The 14771-nt window shown below is 42.0% G+C and overlaps 1 protein-coding gene across 5 annotated transcripts in view; it reads right to left on the minus strand.

Annotated features, from left to right (window-relative positions):
- Positions 1-13627, minus strand: part of CHRNA7 (cholinergic receptor nicotinic alpha 7 subunit) — a 135002-nt gene extending 121375 nt beyond the window's left edge. For 2 of the 5 annotated variants that reach the window (XM_049108002.1, XM_025437403.3), the window contains exons 1-2: positions 12999-13157; positions 12597-12736 (exon numbers count right to left, since the gene is read on the minus strand). In XM_049108002.1, the coding sequence (XP_048963959.1) occupies positions 12597-12736; positions 12999-13044 (186 nt within the window). In that variant the 5' untranslated portion in view covers positions 13045-13157. Of the gene's footprint in view, positions 1-12596; positions 12737-12998; positions 13158-13552 lie in introns of those variants that run through there. The other 3 variants (XM_049108004.1, XM_025437399.3, XM_049108003.1) reach the window with 3 other exon arrangements.
- Between the last annotated feature and the right edge of the window lie 1144 nt (positions 13628-14771).

The raw sequence follows: 14771 nt of genomic DNA on the forward strand, positions 1-14771 counted from the left end.
AAGTGTTAAATTACTACATTGTACAATTGAAAGTAATATTACACCATATGTTAGCTAACTGGACTTTAAGTAAAAACTTAAAAGAAAAAAAGCTTTGGGGCAGCCCCGGTGGCGCAGCGGTTTAGCGCTGCCTGCAGCCCAGGGCGTGATCTGGAGACCCTGGATCGAGTCCCACGTCGGGCTCTCTGCATGGAGCCTGCTTCTCCCTCTGCCTGTGTCTCTGCATCTCTCTCTTTCTCTCTCTCTCTGCATCTCTATGAATAAATAAATAAAATCTTAAAAAAAAAGAAAAAAAGCTTTGGCCAATTAATTTTTAAAACCCATAAGACACTTCATTTAATATATAAGCTATAAATATAAACTAAAGATTTTTCAAGCTTACATACCAATAAGTTCATTATCTCATTACAGGCTCTCTTTGTAAACAATATAGAAAGGTTTTACAATCTTTCACCTTGGGGAACTTTATTTTGATTTTTCTTCAGTATCAGATTATAAGCATCAAAAAAAGCTAAAAACAGAAAATCCATCCCCATCTCATTTAAGAGCCACCACCCTTCATCAGAGGCCCTACTTTGGGGTATACCCTGTCATTCCTAGTAAACAAACTCATCCTGAAAATAAAATATCCCTACTTAAAATTTTCAAATATTAGTGCTTTAATCCGCATAGGAGTCCAAAAGTATTTGGTCAATAATTTAGTAATTTTGTTAGAGTAAATGCATCACTTTCTACAGTGACTACATTTAAAGAAAATCTTTATTTACATTTACATAAATTATATATGTAAGATGTATGAGAAAATGCTTATTATCTCATTCTCGGTAAAGTCAAAGGGGTTGCCAAGAAACAGGGAGTTATAACTTTTAGTTGTATTTTTTTAGACAATACCTTTTAAGAATATATTCAATAAGACAAAAAAAGATTATCTGAAGGACATGATCATACACATTCCAAGGAAATGTACTGATCTAAGAAAATGACAGAAAGAACTTTTTACCCAAGTGTTCACAGCTCAGTTTAAAGGCTACAATTATGGGATCCCTGAGTGGTGCAGCAGTTTAGCGCCTGCCTTTGGCCTGGGGCGTGATCCTGGAGACCCAGGATCAAGTCCCACGTCAGGCTCCCGGTGCATGGAGCCTGCTTCTCCCTCTGCCTGTGTCTCTTCCTCTCTCTCTCTCTCTCTCTCTCTATGTGACTATCATAAATAAATAAAAATTAAAAAAAAAATAAAAATAAAAATAAAGGCTACAATTAAATATCAAAATGTATTATAGAAGTATCAATGTGGGCTTGTAAATCAAACAATAGATTAAAAGTATAAACAGCATATTTATACATTGGCTGAGTTGCTGGTAAGAACATCCTGCAAATTCCTAGTTCAAGATGTCAGCTTAAACATACTCATTTATTTCCCCTGTCTAAGGTCACTGAAGTTAAAATAAAGGAGGGAAATGCTATGAATGCCCTAAAACAAAGAGAATGGGAATGGAATCTAAAAAAAGACAAGATAATGTTAAATACAGGGAAGCCTACTATCTGCAAACATAGAGTGAAGAAAGCCCTATGATAAATACTGGTAAGAAGGCTGCAGGGTGGGAAGAACAGATGTGCCCCAGGGAACCTAGAACCATAATGAGTTCAGAGGTGAACCAAAGCCAACAAGGAGGATGGAATGGAGCTGACATGGATGAAGTGACAGAGACCTTTGGAAAAGAGAGCTGTGAACTCCCTTCTGAGAATAACCATCAGCCAGGGTTTCTCCTCACTCCATCGAGTCAAAATTCAAAAAGCTGGATTTGTTAGAACTGTGTAGTCTAACATGGTAGCCACTGGTAAAATGTGGCTACCGAGTCCGTGATATGTGACCAGTGCTGAGATGGACTATAAGTGTAATGTACACACTGGATTTCTAAGACTTGGCTCTGCCCTCCCCAGAAACATACACCATCTCATTAACATTGTTTCTCCATTTGCTATGTTTTGAAATTGTAATAACTAGATATATTTTAGTAAGTAAAGTGTCTTATTAAAATTAACTGTACCTGTATCTTATTTTTTAGATGTGGTCACAAGAAAATCTAAAATTATGTCAGTAGCTGGCATTATATTTCTATTGGATAGTACTGAATTAGAGAATAAAGAAGCTAATGTGACAAGAGATGCCCCTGAGACAAAGCATCCAGCCCTTTTGTATTTAGCATACTCAAAAAAAAAAAAAAAGTAACAGTCCTCACCCAAGCCCTAAAACCACAAAAAAACACTAAATTCTACCCTCAAAAATAGCATTTCCACCAATGTTTCTCTTCTCTGATTCTAAACTATGAAGAGAGGTCTAAGAATAGGCATTTCAGGAAAGCTTGCCAAACAAATCATAAAAATAAACAGAAAGACAAATAAATGAGCAAAATTAAAAGAAAAGGGGGAATATCTTAGAAGAAATAACACTATTCAGTTTAAAATAAATGAATTTAAAAAATAAAGAAATAAACAATACTCCTCAATTGATATCCTGTGAGAAAGGAGGTCGACTGTATAATGAACAGAGAGAATAAACAGCATGACTAAAGACTTGGAAAAAGAAAGATATGATAAGATTTGGTGAAGAGTATAAAAGAGGAGAACATTTGAACTTGACAACAGGATCAGTTGACAACAGAAACACTCAATCCCTCTGAATTGCATAGATGTCACAGCATTAGACCCAAACAGAAGTAGTATAGGCTCAGGAAAAAATGGCTTTACATAGTCACAAAATCATGAAGGCAGCTTAAAAAATAAGAATCAAGATACAATAGGATTGAATTACAGATTCCTATAGAATCCTATGTATACTGTACACAGTTACAGGAGAAAATGTAAATTTTACCAACACAGAGATAGGAGGAGGTAAAAAAAAAAAAAAAAGTAGGGGCAGAACTCAAGTGCTTACAGACACAGAAACCAAATTATGGTCAACAGAAATGACAAAAAAAGTCTTAAGATGGTCTTTTTAATGTAAAAAAAAAAAGGGGGGGGGGGTCAGTGAAAGAACAGTATGAGAGCCAATAGGGAGATCTGCAAGTGAATCAAATTCATATAACAAGAAATCAATAAATAAAGCTGATCAATCAAGGAATAATAAATAGTACTAAACGGGTATCTTAAGCAGAAACAGAAGCTGCTGAAGGTCTCTGGGGATAGACAGCAATGGGAAAAGTGAGATAGGGTTTCTCGTAAATCCTTACTGTTGGCTCTGTAAATGTGTGTCATGTCGACATTTTTAAGCATTAAAAATATCATAGCCTATACATTTTCTGCATAGTATATACACATTAAATAACTGAAATATCTATCTGGGGACCAGTACAGCAGATAATAATATGTCCAATGTGTTATAGTTCAACAATCACACAGCAATTACACTAACAATCCTTTAAATTAATCGTCACGATTTCCACAAAGCTGCTAAATTAAAAATCAATTCTCGGTGAATGGTACATGAAATGTGAAAGATAAAACAACAACAAAAAGGAAAATATCTTCATGAGTCTGAGAAAGGGAGTTTTTAAACAGGACACAGTAAGCATTAAACACAGAAGAAAGGTTTTATGAGCTGGGTCACATTAAAATGAAGAAATGCTGTTCATCAAAAAGACACTCTCTCTTTAGAAGTATATTATACTTCAGTTAAAGATTTACAAAAGACAGAAAAAACAAATCTCAAAAGAGCAAAAAGACAAGCCAGAAAGTCTGAGGGAAAATTTGCAAAAACATGTAATTGCCTGAGGGCTTATATTCATAATACAGAAAAACTCATATAAATCAATAAGGAAAAACAAAACAAAATAAACAAAAAACAAGATAAAAACAGGCAAGAGGCATGAATAGATGCTTCTCAAAAGAAAACCAACTTTAAAATTAAGAAAGGAAAATGTCCTTGACTCCACAGGTAATCTGGGAATTGCTAATTAAAATCACAAAGTAGGGCACCTGGGTGGCTCAGTGGTTGAGCAGCTGCCTTAGGCTTAGGTTGTTATCCCAGGGTCCTGGGATTGAGTCCCACATTGGGCTCCTCACAGAGAGCCTGCTTATCCCTCTGTCTCTCTACCTCTCTCTCTGTGTCTCATGAGATTTAGTATTTATTTTTTTATTTTTATAAATTTATTTTTTATTGGTGTTCAATTTGCCAACATATAGAATAACACCCAGTGCTCATCCCGTCAAGTGCCCACCTCAGTGCCCGTCAAGATTTGTTTGTTTATTCATTCACTTATTCATTCACGAAGAGACACAGAGAGGGGCAGAGAGACAGACAGAGGGAGAAGCAGGCTTCTCCCAGGAAGTCCGATGCAGGACTCGAGCCCCAGACAGGGATCATGCCCTGAGCCAAAGGCAGACATACACTCAACCCCTGAGCCACCCAGGCATCCCTAAATAAAAAGCTTTAAGAAATAAATAAAATCACAAAGTAGTATCACTCCTACCTGCCAGAATGGTGAATTAAAAAGCCTGAAAATACAAAGGGTGGGTGAGTATGTGGAACAACAAGGATTTTTCATACGCTGCTGGTGAGATTGTTAACTGGTATATAATAACTCAGAAAATCGTTTGGCATCACTTAGAAAACTTAAAGTTATTGCCACCTTATGACTTGGAGTCTACTCCCATACATATACACATGTGATAGGCAGAAATGCATTCATGTGTGCATCAAAAGACATGAACAAAAAGAATATTCATGACAGTTCTTCATAATAGACAAAAGAGGGAATCTAAATATCCACCAATAGAATAACAAATGTTATATTCATACACTGAAGATGAACAAACCACAGCAGGCAACAACTTGAATGCCTCTCACAAAAGTAAAATAGCAAAAGTAACCAGACCTAGAGGAATACACACCATGGGCTCCTGGTTGGCTCATTGGTTGAGCGTGATCCCAGAGTCCTGAGATCAAGTCCCGCATCCGTCTCCTCACAGGGAGTCTGCTTCTCCCTCTGCCTATGGTCTCTGCCTCTCTCTGTCTCTATCATGAATGAATGAACGAATAAATAAATAAAACTTAAAAAAAAAGAATACACACCATGTCCTTATGTTATTCTGCCTGTATAAATTTCTGGAGAAGGACAAAATTAAAAACTCTGGTGCTCAACACCAGGCTAATGGTTTTCCAGTGGGAAATAAAAACACTTTTCTTGTTTTATCGATATGCCTTCTCTCTCAAATATAGATGCTACCCCTTTTACCACAAGACAGGAATCTTTACAGACAGTGATCCAAGAGTAAATGCCCCACTTTGAGAATCATCTCACAGGTGGCATTTGTTAACTATGACAGTTACAATTCCCTCCCTCTTTGCCAACTTCCATCTACCACTAAGACAGGTCAGCTCCTTCATCTACGACCTGACTGGGAGCCTACCTGACACATGGAAGACTTTCCCACTGCCTATTCTCCCACAGTGGCTTTTGACCTCATAATACTGGATTTTATACAATTCCTTGTTTAATATCATTAGTTTCGGCCAATTACTTTGGCATTCTGGGAGCTGTGATTCCTCAGCTTTTGCTGTAACTTCTAGCTTTTCTCCATAGAAACTTAAGCCTCTTAGGTGAGATCTTATTTTAGGATATCAACAAGGAGAGATAAGACAACAGGTGTGTTGTATGCATGTATGCATGTCTGTTTATATACACACAAATAGGAACACAGATACATGTTTGGTTTGGGGGATTTGTTTTTTGTTTGTTTGTTTGTTTGCTTGTTTTGTGCTAAAATGGTTTATAGCTGATGTTGACTGTCAGTAAGTAAATCACTGAAATAAATACCATGGGAATTGATATTAGAAGGTTCCAAATGACTATCCTCTCCTCTGAGGAGTAAAACACTACCCAATCCTAATAAATCAATAAAAGAACAGAGATTTTATTGGCATCCCTCCATAACAAGACTATTTCTCTTCCTTTAACAGCATGTCAGGGATAAATCAGGAGCTCTGAGAAAGCTAAACCCTTTGGGGAATATCTTCAGTGGCAGACCAGAAAAGCAACATTTACAAGAAAGATTCCTTTAGTAAAAGTGCCCATAATCCTCAGTCTATAAACCTAAAGCATTTTGTATGTTTATCTATGTCCAAAAGCCATAAAGAGGTTTGAGAGGGATAAAATTTCTACCATAATAAATCTGGATCAATTACAAAGCTACATTGTAAACAACTTTTAATTTAGAATTTCAGTTCTGCTCCCAGCAATGATGATCTAAATGTTTCTCACAAATTCTCCAGTGAGAACAATTAGAGAGGATGGAAGATGCAAGGATCATGTGCATAAAAACACCAGAGAACTTAACAGGGCAATGAAGAATTGCAGGGCCAAGATCCAGAAGGGGAGAGAAGCCCTGAGGGGAGGGAAGATGACAGGGTTTGAGGCCACTTTTCAACAACCATTTGATGATTCCTAAAGCAAAGCCTAAGTGGGGGGATAAAAAAAGCAAGCAGATTTTGATGGACTTAAGAGCTAGGGGGACAAAACAGGAGTTCAAGATCCATTGAAAAGAGGGAAGACTCTAGTAAATTCTCTATATTTACATCCTGGTATATATAAGCAAAAATCAAAGATAGATCAGCCCTTACAGGATGGAAGGCTAGCTCCCCAACTTCACCTAACTGGATTGAGGCAATTTGTGCTTGCTGGTGCCATGACCTGGATGTTGGTGAGAAACAAACATAAAATCGGAGGAAGATAGTATCCTTAAGGCCTTCAAAGTATCTCTACAATTTTTCACCTGCACCAGGACAAAATAAAAAGGCAACCAGGCTTAGAAGCAACTCATGAATCATTTCATGTAACTTAAAAGTAACATCATGAATCATTTCAATACTTCAATACATGCTTTTTAAACAATTTCTAAAATAAAAAGGACAGAGACTGAATATGCATTGATGATGAGAAATGCATGACAGTGGAAAAAATTCAGTTTTATTTTAAAACTTGTATTTGTTTACTATTTGGCATATTTGCCATCACTTTAAAATTAATGCCTGCTAATATTGTTTAAAGTGCTATAATGGGGTTATACAATTTTAATTTTTAAATATTTCCCTACACATTCTATAAACACAGAGAAAAGTGAACACGAACTACACCAGGGTGCCTGAGTAATGGTGATTTGGGTGATGATTTTCTCCTTCAGTCCCTTTTTTGAATTTTGTTTTCTGCATAAAATACATATTACATAGTTTTAAGAAATACTATGCAGAGAAACATTATTAGGATACTTACTTATGTCTTGGGATTTCTTCAACTGTACACAGTTGTTCAAAGTGTACAACTTTTACAGTTATTATTGGATAATATTAAGTTAGAGTTGTAGCATTTTGAATATTGATAGATGCAAAATGATAAATCTAACAAAAGGAAAGCATCTCCATTGGGATGTCAGATAACACACAAGCCCTTAGGATACTAGCTCAACAAACACACCTGCTATCAGTAGTAGCAAACCCCAAATGTATGACCACTTAGTTCTACTGTATTGTGGCTAAAGCTTCTAAAAGGTTGAATCTCAAGGCAGCCCCGGTGGCCCAGCAGTTTAGCGCTGCCTTTGGCCCGGGGCCTGATCCTGCAGACCCCGGATCGAGTCCCATGTCCGGCTCCCTGCATGGAGCCTGCTTCTCCCTCTGCCTGTGTCTCTGAGCCTCTCTCTCTCTCCTGTGTGTCTCTCATGAATAGATAGGTAGAATCTTAAAAAAAAAAAAAAAAAAAAAAAAAAAAAAAAAAAAAACCTCTATATTAAAAAAAATTAAAAGTTGACTCTAAATGTGGAATCTATAATATACCAAAATCATTCATGCATAATTATGTGTTTTACCTTTTGTATAATTATGTGTTGATTCACATTATTCATTTTAAATGTCTTGCCTTCTGGACATGCTTTCATAACTCTGCACATTTATTTTATGCAAATCAACACTGAGAATGGCCTTAAGATGTATGCATACAGGTGAATGACTACATGGCATGAATAAAGGAGAAATATAAACTGTTGGTGGCTTAGAACGCTGCATTTCCATCACTTCAAAATGATGTTTTGTATATTATCTCATTCCCAACCCAGTTACAAGCCCGCGAAGTAAATTAATAAATGCTGTGAGTCAGAGTATGCATTTAGGAATAAGTTAGGCACTTTTATATAACAAATTTATCTATGTAGCTACATGAAGTTTATATAAACAGTTATACATCATGGGTTGGATATCCAAAGTATCACTGGATTCTGTCCACTTCTCACTTTCCCACAATGTGGGAAGTTTCGACCTCTTCATCCTTTGTCTACACTTCTCCTCCTCTCCAATCAATCCCACACACATACTGTCCTCAGCATCCTCTATCTAAATAAACACAGATCTACTTACATCCCTCCTCTTCTTAAAAATACACCACACTTTCCCACTCTCCACCTAACATTTCAGCAACAGGCCTATTAAATAGAACAGAACACAGCAGGTAAAACAATCCCTTTGAAAACACGTTTTATCTTTAAAATATATGCATCTTTTTTTTCATTCTAATCTATAATTTATACTTTTGGGATTTAATACAAATATCATGGTTTGGATTTTTTCCATTTCTAGGAAAATATGCTATGGCAAGCTGATCTTGCAGCCCACAAATCCCCTGGCATACTGCCTCCTCATGCCCTCAGAGATACCCAGGCTCAGGCAAAACCTCAACTCTGCAAAAGCACTCAAGACACCTCACACTCTATTCCCCTTCTGTCTCTGAATTCAATTCATATTTCCTACCAAAAAAAAAAAATTCCATTCTTCATCTTGTAAAGTGTGTTTCTAGAAAATAATTCTTACCAAAAATGTCTGTAAAGAAAAATTAGTAGTTTGGTCAATACCATTCCCCCCTTTTAGAAATTATCAATTACTCAGAACATTCAATATTCTAAGAGGTCTTGCAGCAAAACCTGTTGCCAAGATTAACTGAGAGCTAGTGCTTCTTAGAACCTACCTTGCTGTATTCCACCAAACTCTGTTTCCTCACCCTGCCCCCATCACCTGGAAAGTCATTCCTACTTTTTCCAACTGGCAAATTCTTATTCAATTTTAGAAGTCCAACTACCTCCGCTTTGAAACCATTCCCAGCCACTCTAGCTGGAAATAAATGTTTTCTCCTATGTGTATTTGTAGCACTTTGTACAGGCATGTATGTTAAGTTATACATGTGGTAATCTTGGATCTACACGTCAGTCTGCCTAGTCAGACTGTGAGTTTTAAAAGTAGAAATCATCCCTTATTCATTTATGAATCCCTAGAATCTAGCAAAGTTCACAAAACGAGCTCAGTAAATATGTGTGGAATAAATTGGTGAAACAGAAATTATCTTTCATGAAAATAAAATATGCAGCATCATATGCCATCTCCCTATCACTCCAGCCAGGAAATCTCTGCTGGCAAAAAAAGGGAACAATAGCAAGACTTGGAGGGCAGGGTAATGGTCTCTAGAACAGCCCAGTCAGAGTGAGTAAATGACCCCTGTTACCAAATTTATAAAGAGAATTTTGTGCCAATCAAGACTGTCACATGAATCCCTTATGAGAGCTACTGTGTTATCTGTCCAGGATGCTAAGATTGCAGCTGGAGAGTCCTGGCTCTGGTTCAAAACCAGGCAGAGCCAAGTCCAAATGGAATACAAATGTTTGCATATTTCATTATTTCTGATATAGAGACTTTCTTTTCACCTAGGATCTCAGAACAGTCACATTCAGTCAGCTACAGTTAAGCCAGTTAAATTAAATTAAGCAAACTGTTCTGCAAAAGAAGTTACCGACTCCAAAGGAGGCAAGACGCAAAGGACTTGCAAGTCAGATACAGGTTTTTCTTGCAGCCCTGCCTCTAACCAATGAGTAACTTTGTGCAAATGACCATACCTTTCTAGGCACTGACTTTCCAACTTCTGAGTTGAGTTGCTACATAACTAAAATCGAGCAACTTTCAGTGAATTACCAGTGTATGTCAACCACTTCTTATTTCATTTAATCCTCTTGAAACCTTGTGAAGTGGGTATTACTATTCTCATTTTACACATGAAGAAACAGGGCTTAGAGAGGTAAAGTAATTTGTTCAAGGTCACACCATGAGCTCACAGCATTGCCTGCCTAGGAAGTGTTCAAGGCTGGATGGCCAAGGTGAGACCAAGGCCTTTTCCCCTCCCACCTTCCCATGACTTCAGCCTGCTGATAGCTGTCTTCACATGTGTTTCTCTAATACTGGAATGATGATGATATGCAGTATTCATAATTTTCATTATTTTTTAAAGTTTCCTAACTTGACACAAGCTTGTGTTTTATTACTTCTTTGTCACATCATATAACTCTAGCTTACACTTAAACTTCTCATAAGACCCCCAAGTCCCTCATATAACCTGAGTCCTTAAGGATCTTTTAAAGAGGCAAACGCACCCAGAAATAACCCTGCAGCTGCTCAATGAGTGAGCTCCTCTCCAAAGAGACTGCCACAGCCTTAAAAGGACTGCTCCGCTTGTTCACTGTTCCTGCTCCTTGGCTAAGTAGCCACTGTACCTTCATATACCATCCCACCAGCACAAGGACAACTCCAAGAGAGGCAGCTGTGGAGCATGCCATGGGGCTGGCTGGAGCCAATCATGGGCAAATGGGATGGGGGGGGGGGTGGCTTTCACTTTCTCAGTCTATTATGCACCACTTGTGGAATGTGTTAGCTTAGCTGACAGGTCCTCTGACATATGTGTAGAGGTGGGGCAAGGAGTGTTGTTTGGTTTGGTATGTTTTGATGAAAATGACCATTGTCATGTGCTAGCTCTTGGTGGTCTCTCAAAGTTGCCTTCACATCTTTAGCTAATCACACTGATGGGAAGTATAGGAAAATACAGATTCAGGACACTTACAAAACTTACCTAAGAGCAGCCATCCAGAAATTATTAGAGCTGGAACCCACGCAAGCTCCCAAGTACAAATCCTAAACCTCTTGAAATAACAGAGAAGTTGCTTCATAAAGTTCTTGCCTCCCCAAACCCCAGAGCCTATGCCCCTCCCAAAGCCTCCACACTTTCATTTATCTGACTTGGCTTCCTTCAATACTAGAGCTTCTGGGATGTCTGGGTGGCTCAGGTCATTATCCTGGACACCCTGGAAGCAGGATCTAGCCCTGATCTGGGTTCCCTGCTCAGCGGGAGTCGGCTTCTCCCTCTGCCCCTCCTTGTGTCTCTTTCCCTACCTGCCCCCCTGCTCCTGCTGTCTCTGGTTCTCTCTCTCTCTCTCTCTCTCTCTCTCTCAAAATAAATAGTCCTTTCCCCTCTTGTAATGCAAGCTCTGTAAACAGCAATTTTTACTCTTTTGTAACCTGTATGACAACATTTTTCTACAACCCTCCTGATAAGTCATCCATGTTATCACATATACACTGAATATTTTAAAGCATAGTTCTGTCTGTACGAGGAAGTACACGCTTAACACAGGTACAGTAAGGAAGACAAAGCCATTCATCATGGCAATTCTAACTAGGTTAAGTGATGAAAAGTGTATCACTGTGGTCCTGTGGGTACTCTTTATTTATCAGATTGTGAAATATCACCTGTCTTCTTACACCATTTATCTGTACCCCTCTGGTGGATCGTAGCGGTTTCTACTTGGAGCTGAGGCTATCTGCACACCTCTCTCCTACCACAGTCTTCTTCCCCCTGAATACCAAAATCCCTGTGCCCCACTCCTACCAACAGGTGCCCCACCCAGAACAGAGTCTAAGGCCTTGTACAGACTAGACACAGAAAGCCATTTATAATGAATTAGGCACTTTTGTAAAATATTTGTATTGTATTAAGGATATGCCAATGAAAACTGAACATTCAAAGCGCTCTAGAAAAGCAAAAGAAAAAGAAAAAAAAAACTTACACACATGATACAGATTTGTCAATTGAAGTGAGTACTAGTAAGTCCACAAAGAAAGAACCCCATGGGGCTGGGAGCAGCTGCCTGAAGGAACAGATAAGCGTGGAGCCTCGCTCATCATCAGAGCCGGACTACCAGCACTATTCTCACCAGGAAGGAAAAAAACAGCCCACCATTGGAATTGGGGCGAGGGGCGTGTAAATGCTCACAGTTGGCCATCTGCCTGGACAGATTAACCAGCCCAAGGCCAAACCCCTACCTAAAGAAGCTACATACAACAGGCAGCAGAAGAGTCGAGAGAAGGCTAAATTGACACAGCATGCTAACACTTATAAGGGTATGTATACTAAAATGTGACCCTTTGGACGCTATTCTTGCTGATTCTGGCTCAGGATGGGGATATGTTCATCCCGAGTTTCTAAGCTGAGGGAAAGGTGCGAAGTACCCATGCACAGGTGGCTGAGGGAGCGGAACATACTTCACCGGGTTCCTTCCCGGCGGGGGTAAACTGAGGCACGGAGCGGGCAGGCCCAGGTCGGGGGCAGAGCAGCGGCCCTAATGGCCCTGTGCCAGCTGGTGTGTCCCAACCAGGCCACATCGTCTGGCCGCCTGATGCTTCCGCGACCCCTCAGAACCCAAGGAAGAGAGAGAACAGCCCTGCGGCCGGGGCCAGGACTCACCACGTCCATGATCTGCAGGAGGCTGAGGGAGAAGTACACAGTGAGCGGTTGCGAGTCATTGGCCACGGGCCTCTCCAAGGGGTTGTAGTTCTTGACCAGCTCCTTGTAGAGCTTCCTCTGGAACTCGCCTTGCAGAGACACTTAAGGAGAGGAGAGACCGGCGGGCTGCTCACAGAAGGCCGGCAGGGGTGCGCCCCATGCCCTCCCGTGGCCCCCAGCCGCCTGAAGCAGGCAGCCTAGACCCACTCGCCCTCCCCGGACAGCCCCCGGTAGCGCCGGCCGCTGCCTCTCGCCGGCGCGAGCCCCCAAACCTGGCCCCGGCGCGGGGCGCCCAGAGCCTCCGGGACGCGCCCGGGATCCCGCGGGGGTGGAGCAGAGGGCTGGGAGACCCGGCGGCTTTACCGTGCAAGAGTGACGCGGCCAGCGCCAGCCACATCGGCCGGCGCATGTCGGGCTCGGAGCTACCGCGGCCGCCGCGCCCCGCGTCTCCTGCTCGGCCCGGGCCTGCGCCTGTGGCCGCGGAGCCGCCTTCCCGGCGGGGCTGGCGCGCCTTTAAAGAGCCGAGCGCGCGCCCCCGCCTCCGCGCGCTTCTCCACGTGACGAGCCCCGCCCCCGCCCCCGCCCCGCCCCGCCCCGCCCCCGCCCCCGCCCCGCGGGGGCCTGGGCTGCTCCGCGGCCGCCGGGGGAACTGCAGCCCGCGGGCCTGAGTGGGAAGTGCACCCCGGCGCGGGGTGCAGGGTGGGCGCCCCGCGCCGCCTCCGTCTCCTCCGGGCTGTGCCTGCGCATCGCGCCTCCGCCCAAGCCGGGGGCTGTCCGAGGCCAGGCTCTGTCTCTCGCTTCCGTCCTGGGTCCCCACTCCGCTCCCTCCTGCTCTCAGACAGGAGCTGTGCGGGGTTGTTGGGAGAAACCGGAACAATTCTGGGGTCCAGTCCTCCGGGTTTGCCCCCCTCCCTTACGCCAGTGGCTGGGTGACAGCGACTGGGAACCAGGCTCCCACAGGTTGGGAAGACACTCCAACCACACAAAACAGACCTGAGAGGAAGCCCCCTCCTATCTCCCGCCCCGGTGTTTTGCCAGCAACCAATTGCTGGGCATCACCCGCCCAGTTCTCCTCTAGGTTCTGGAAGTGCTGAGAGCAGAGGGGAGATCTTTGCCTGGGAGGCACTCTATAGGGGAGGGGAAATGCTACAAAAGTGTGTGATGGGATTCCCAGTGGACATCCTCTTTATGTCTCATTCTCTTTTAAAGGAGATTTAAAAGATTGGAAAGTTAGTCCCCAACTCCTTTCTGGAAGGACAGCCAAAACTTGGTGATGTGATCTAGGCTTTTTTCCTTCCTTTTTCCTTCCTTCCTTCCTTCCTTCCTTCCTTCCTTCCTTCCTTCCTTCCTTCCTTCCTTTCCTTCCTCTCTCTCTCTCTCTCTCTCTCTCTCTCTCTCTCTTTCTTTCTCTTTCTCTCTCAGAGACAAGGGGGAGTCTCAGGGGGGAAAAAAGCTAGTCAAAGGGTCAGGAGCTAAATTGAGTCTTAGATGTTGAGGAGGCATGGTCTTGGAAGAGGAAGGGAGTGAGGGTACCAAGAAAGGGCTTCTAGAAAAGCAGAAAGCCCTGTCTCATTTGCTCTCAGCAAGCTGTTTGCAGAAAGCTGAGTTCAGCAGGTTCCTTGCGCCCACGCAGGAAGCCCTGCCTCTCGCCTTGGTTCAAGCCAAGCCGGAGTCTCTAAACCACACCAAGAGGTAGGGCACTGTGGACCAGCAGAGGCAGTGCCCACGTTTCTTTCTTCCTTTCTTTCTTTTTTACGATTTTATTTATTCATTCATGAGAGACACAGAGAGGCAGAGACATAGGCAGAGGGAGAAACAGGCTCCCTGTGGGGAGGACTATGCGGGATTCCATTCCAGGAACCCAGATCACATCCTGAGCCAAAGGCAGATGCTCAACCACTGAGTCACCCAGGTGACCCACATGCCCACATTTCTGAACTGCATAAGACCTGGGATTCTTGGATAATACCAAAAACTAGAGAAAGGCTCACCAAAGCGTTACTACCCTTGAATATACCCCAGCAGCAGGAATGGCGACTGAGCTAGTTATTTGATTTGGAAAAACAAAGAAATGTGACAGTCTTGCAAGGAAGTGTCTGATAGCAAATTCACACCCGTTAACTGATGTATGTGTAA

Source organism: Canis lupus, chromosome 3 (assembly GCF_003254725.2).
Source record: "Canis lupus dingo isolate Sandy chromosome 3, ASM325472v2, whole genome shotgun sequence".
Taxonomy (NCBI): domain Eukaryota; kingdom Metazoa; phylum Chordata; class Mammalia; order Carnivora; family Canidae; genus Canis; species Canis lupus.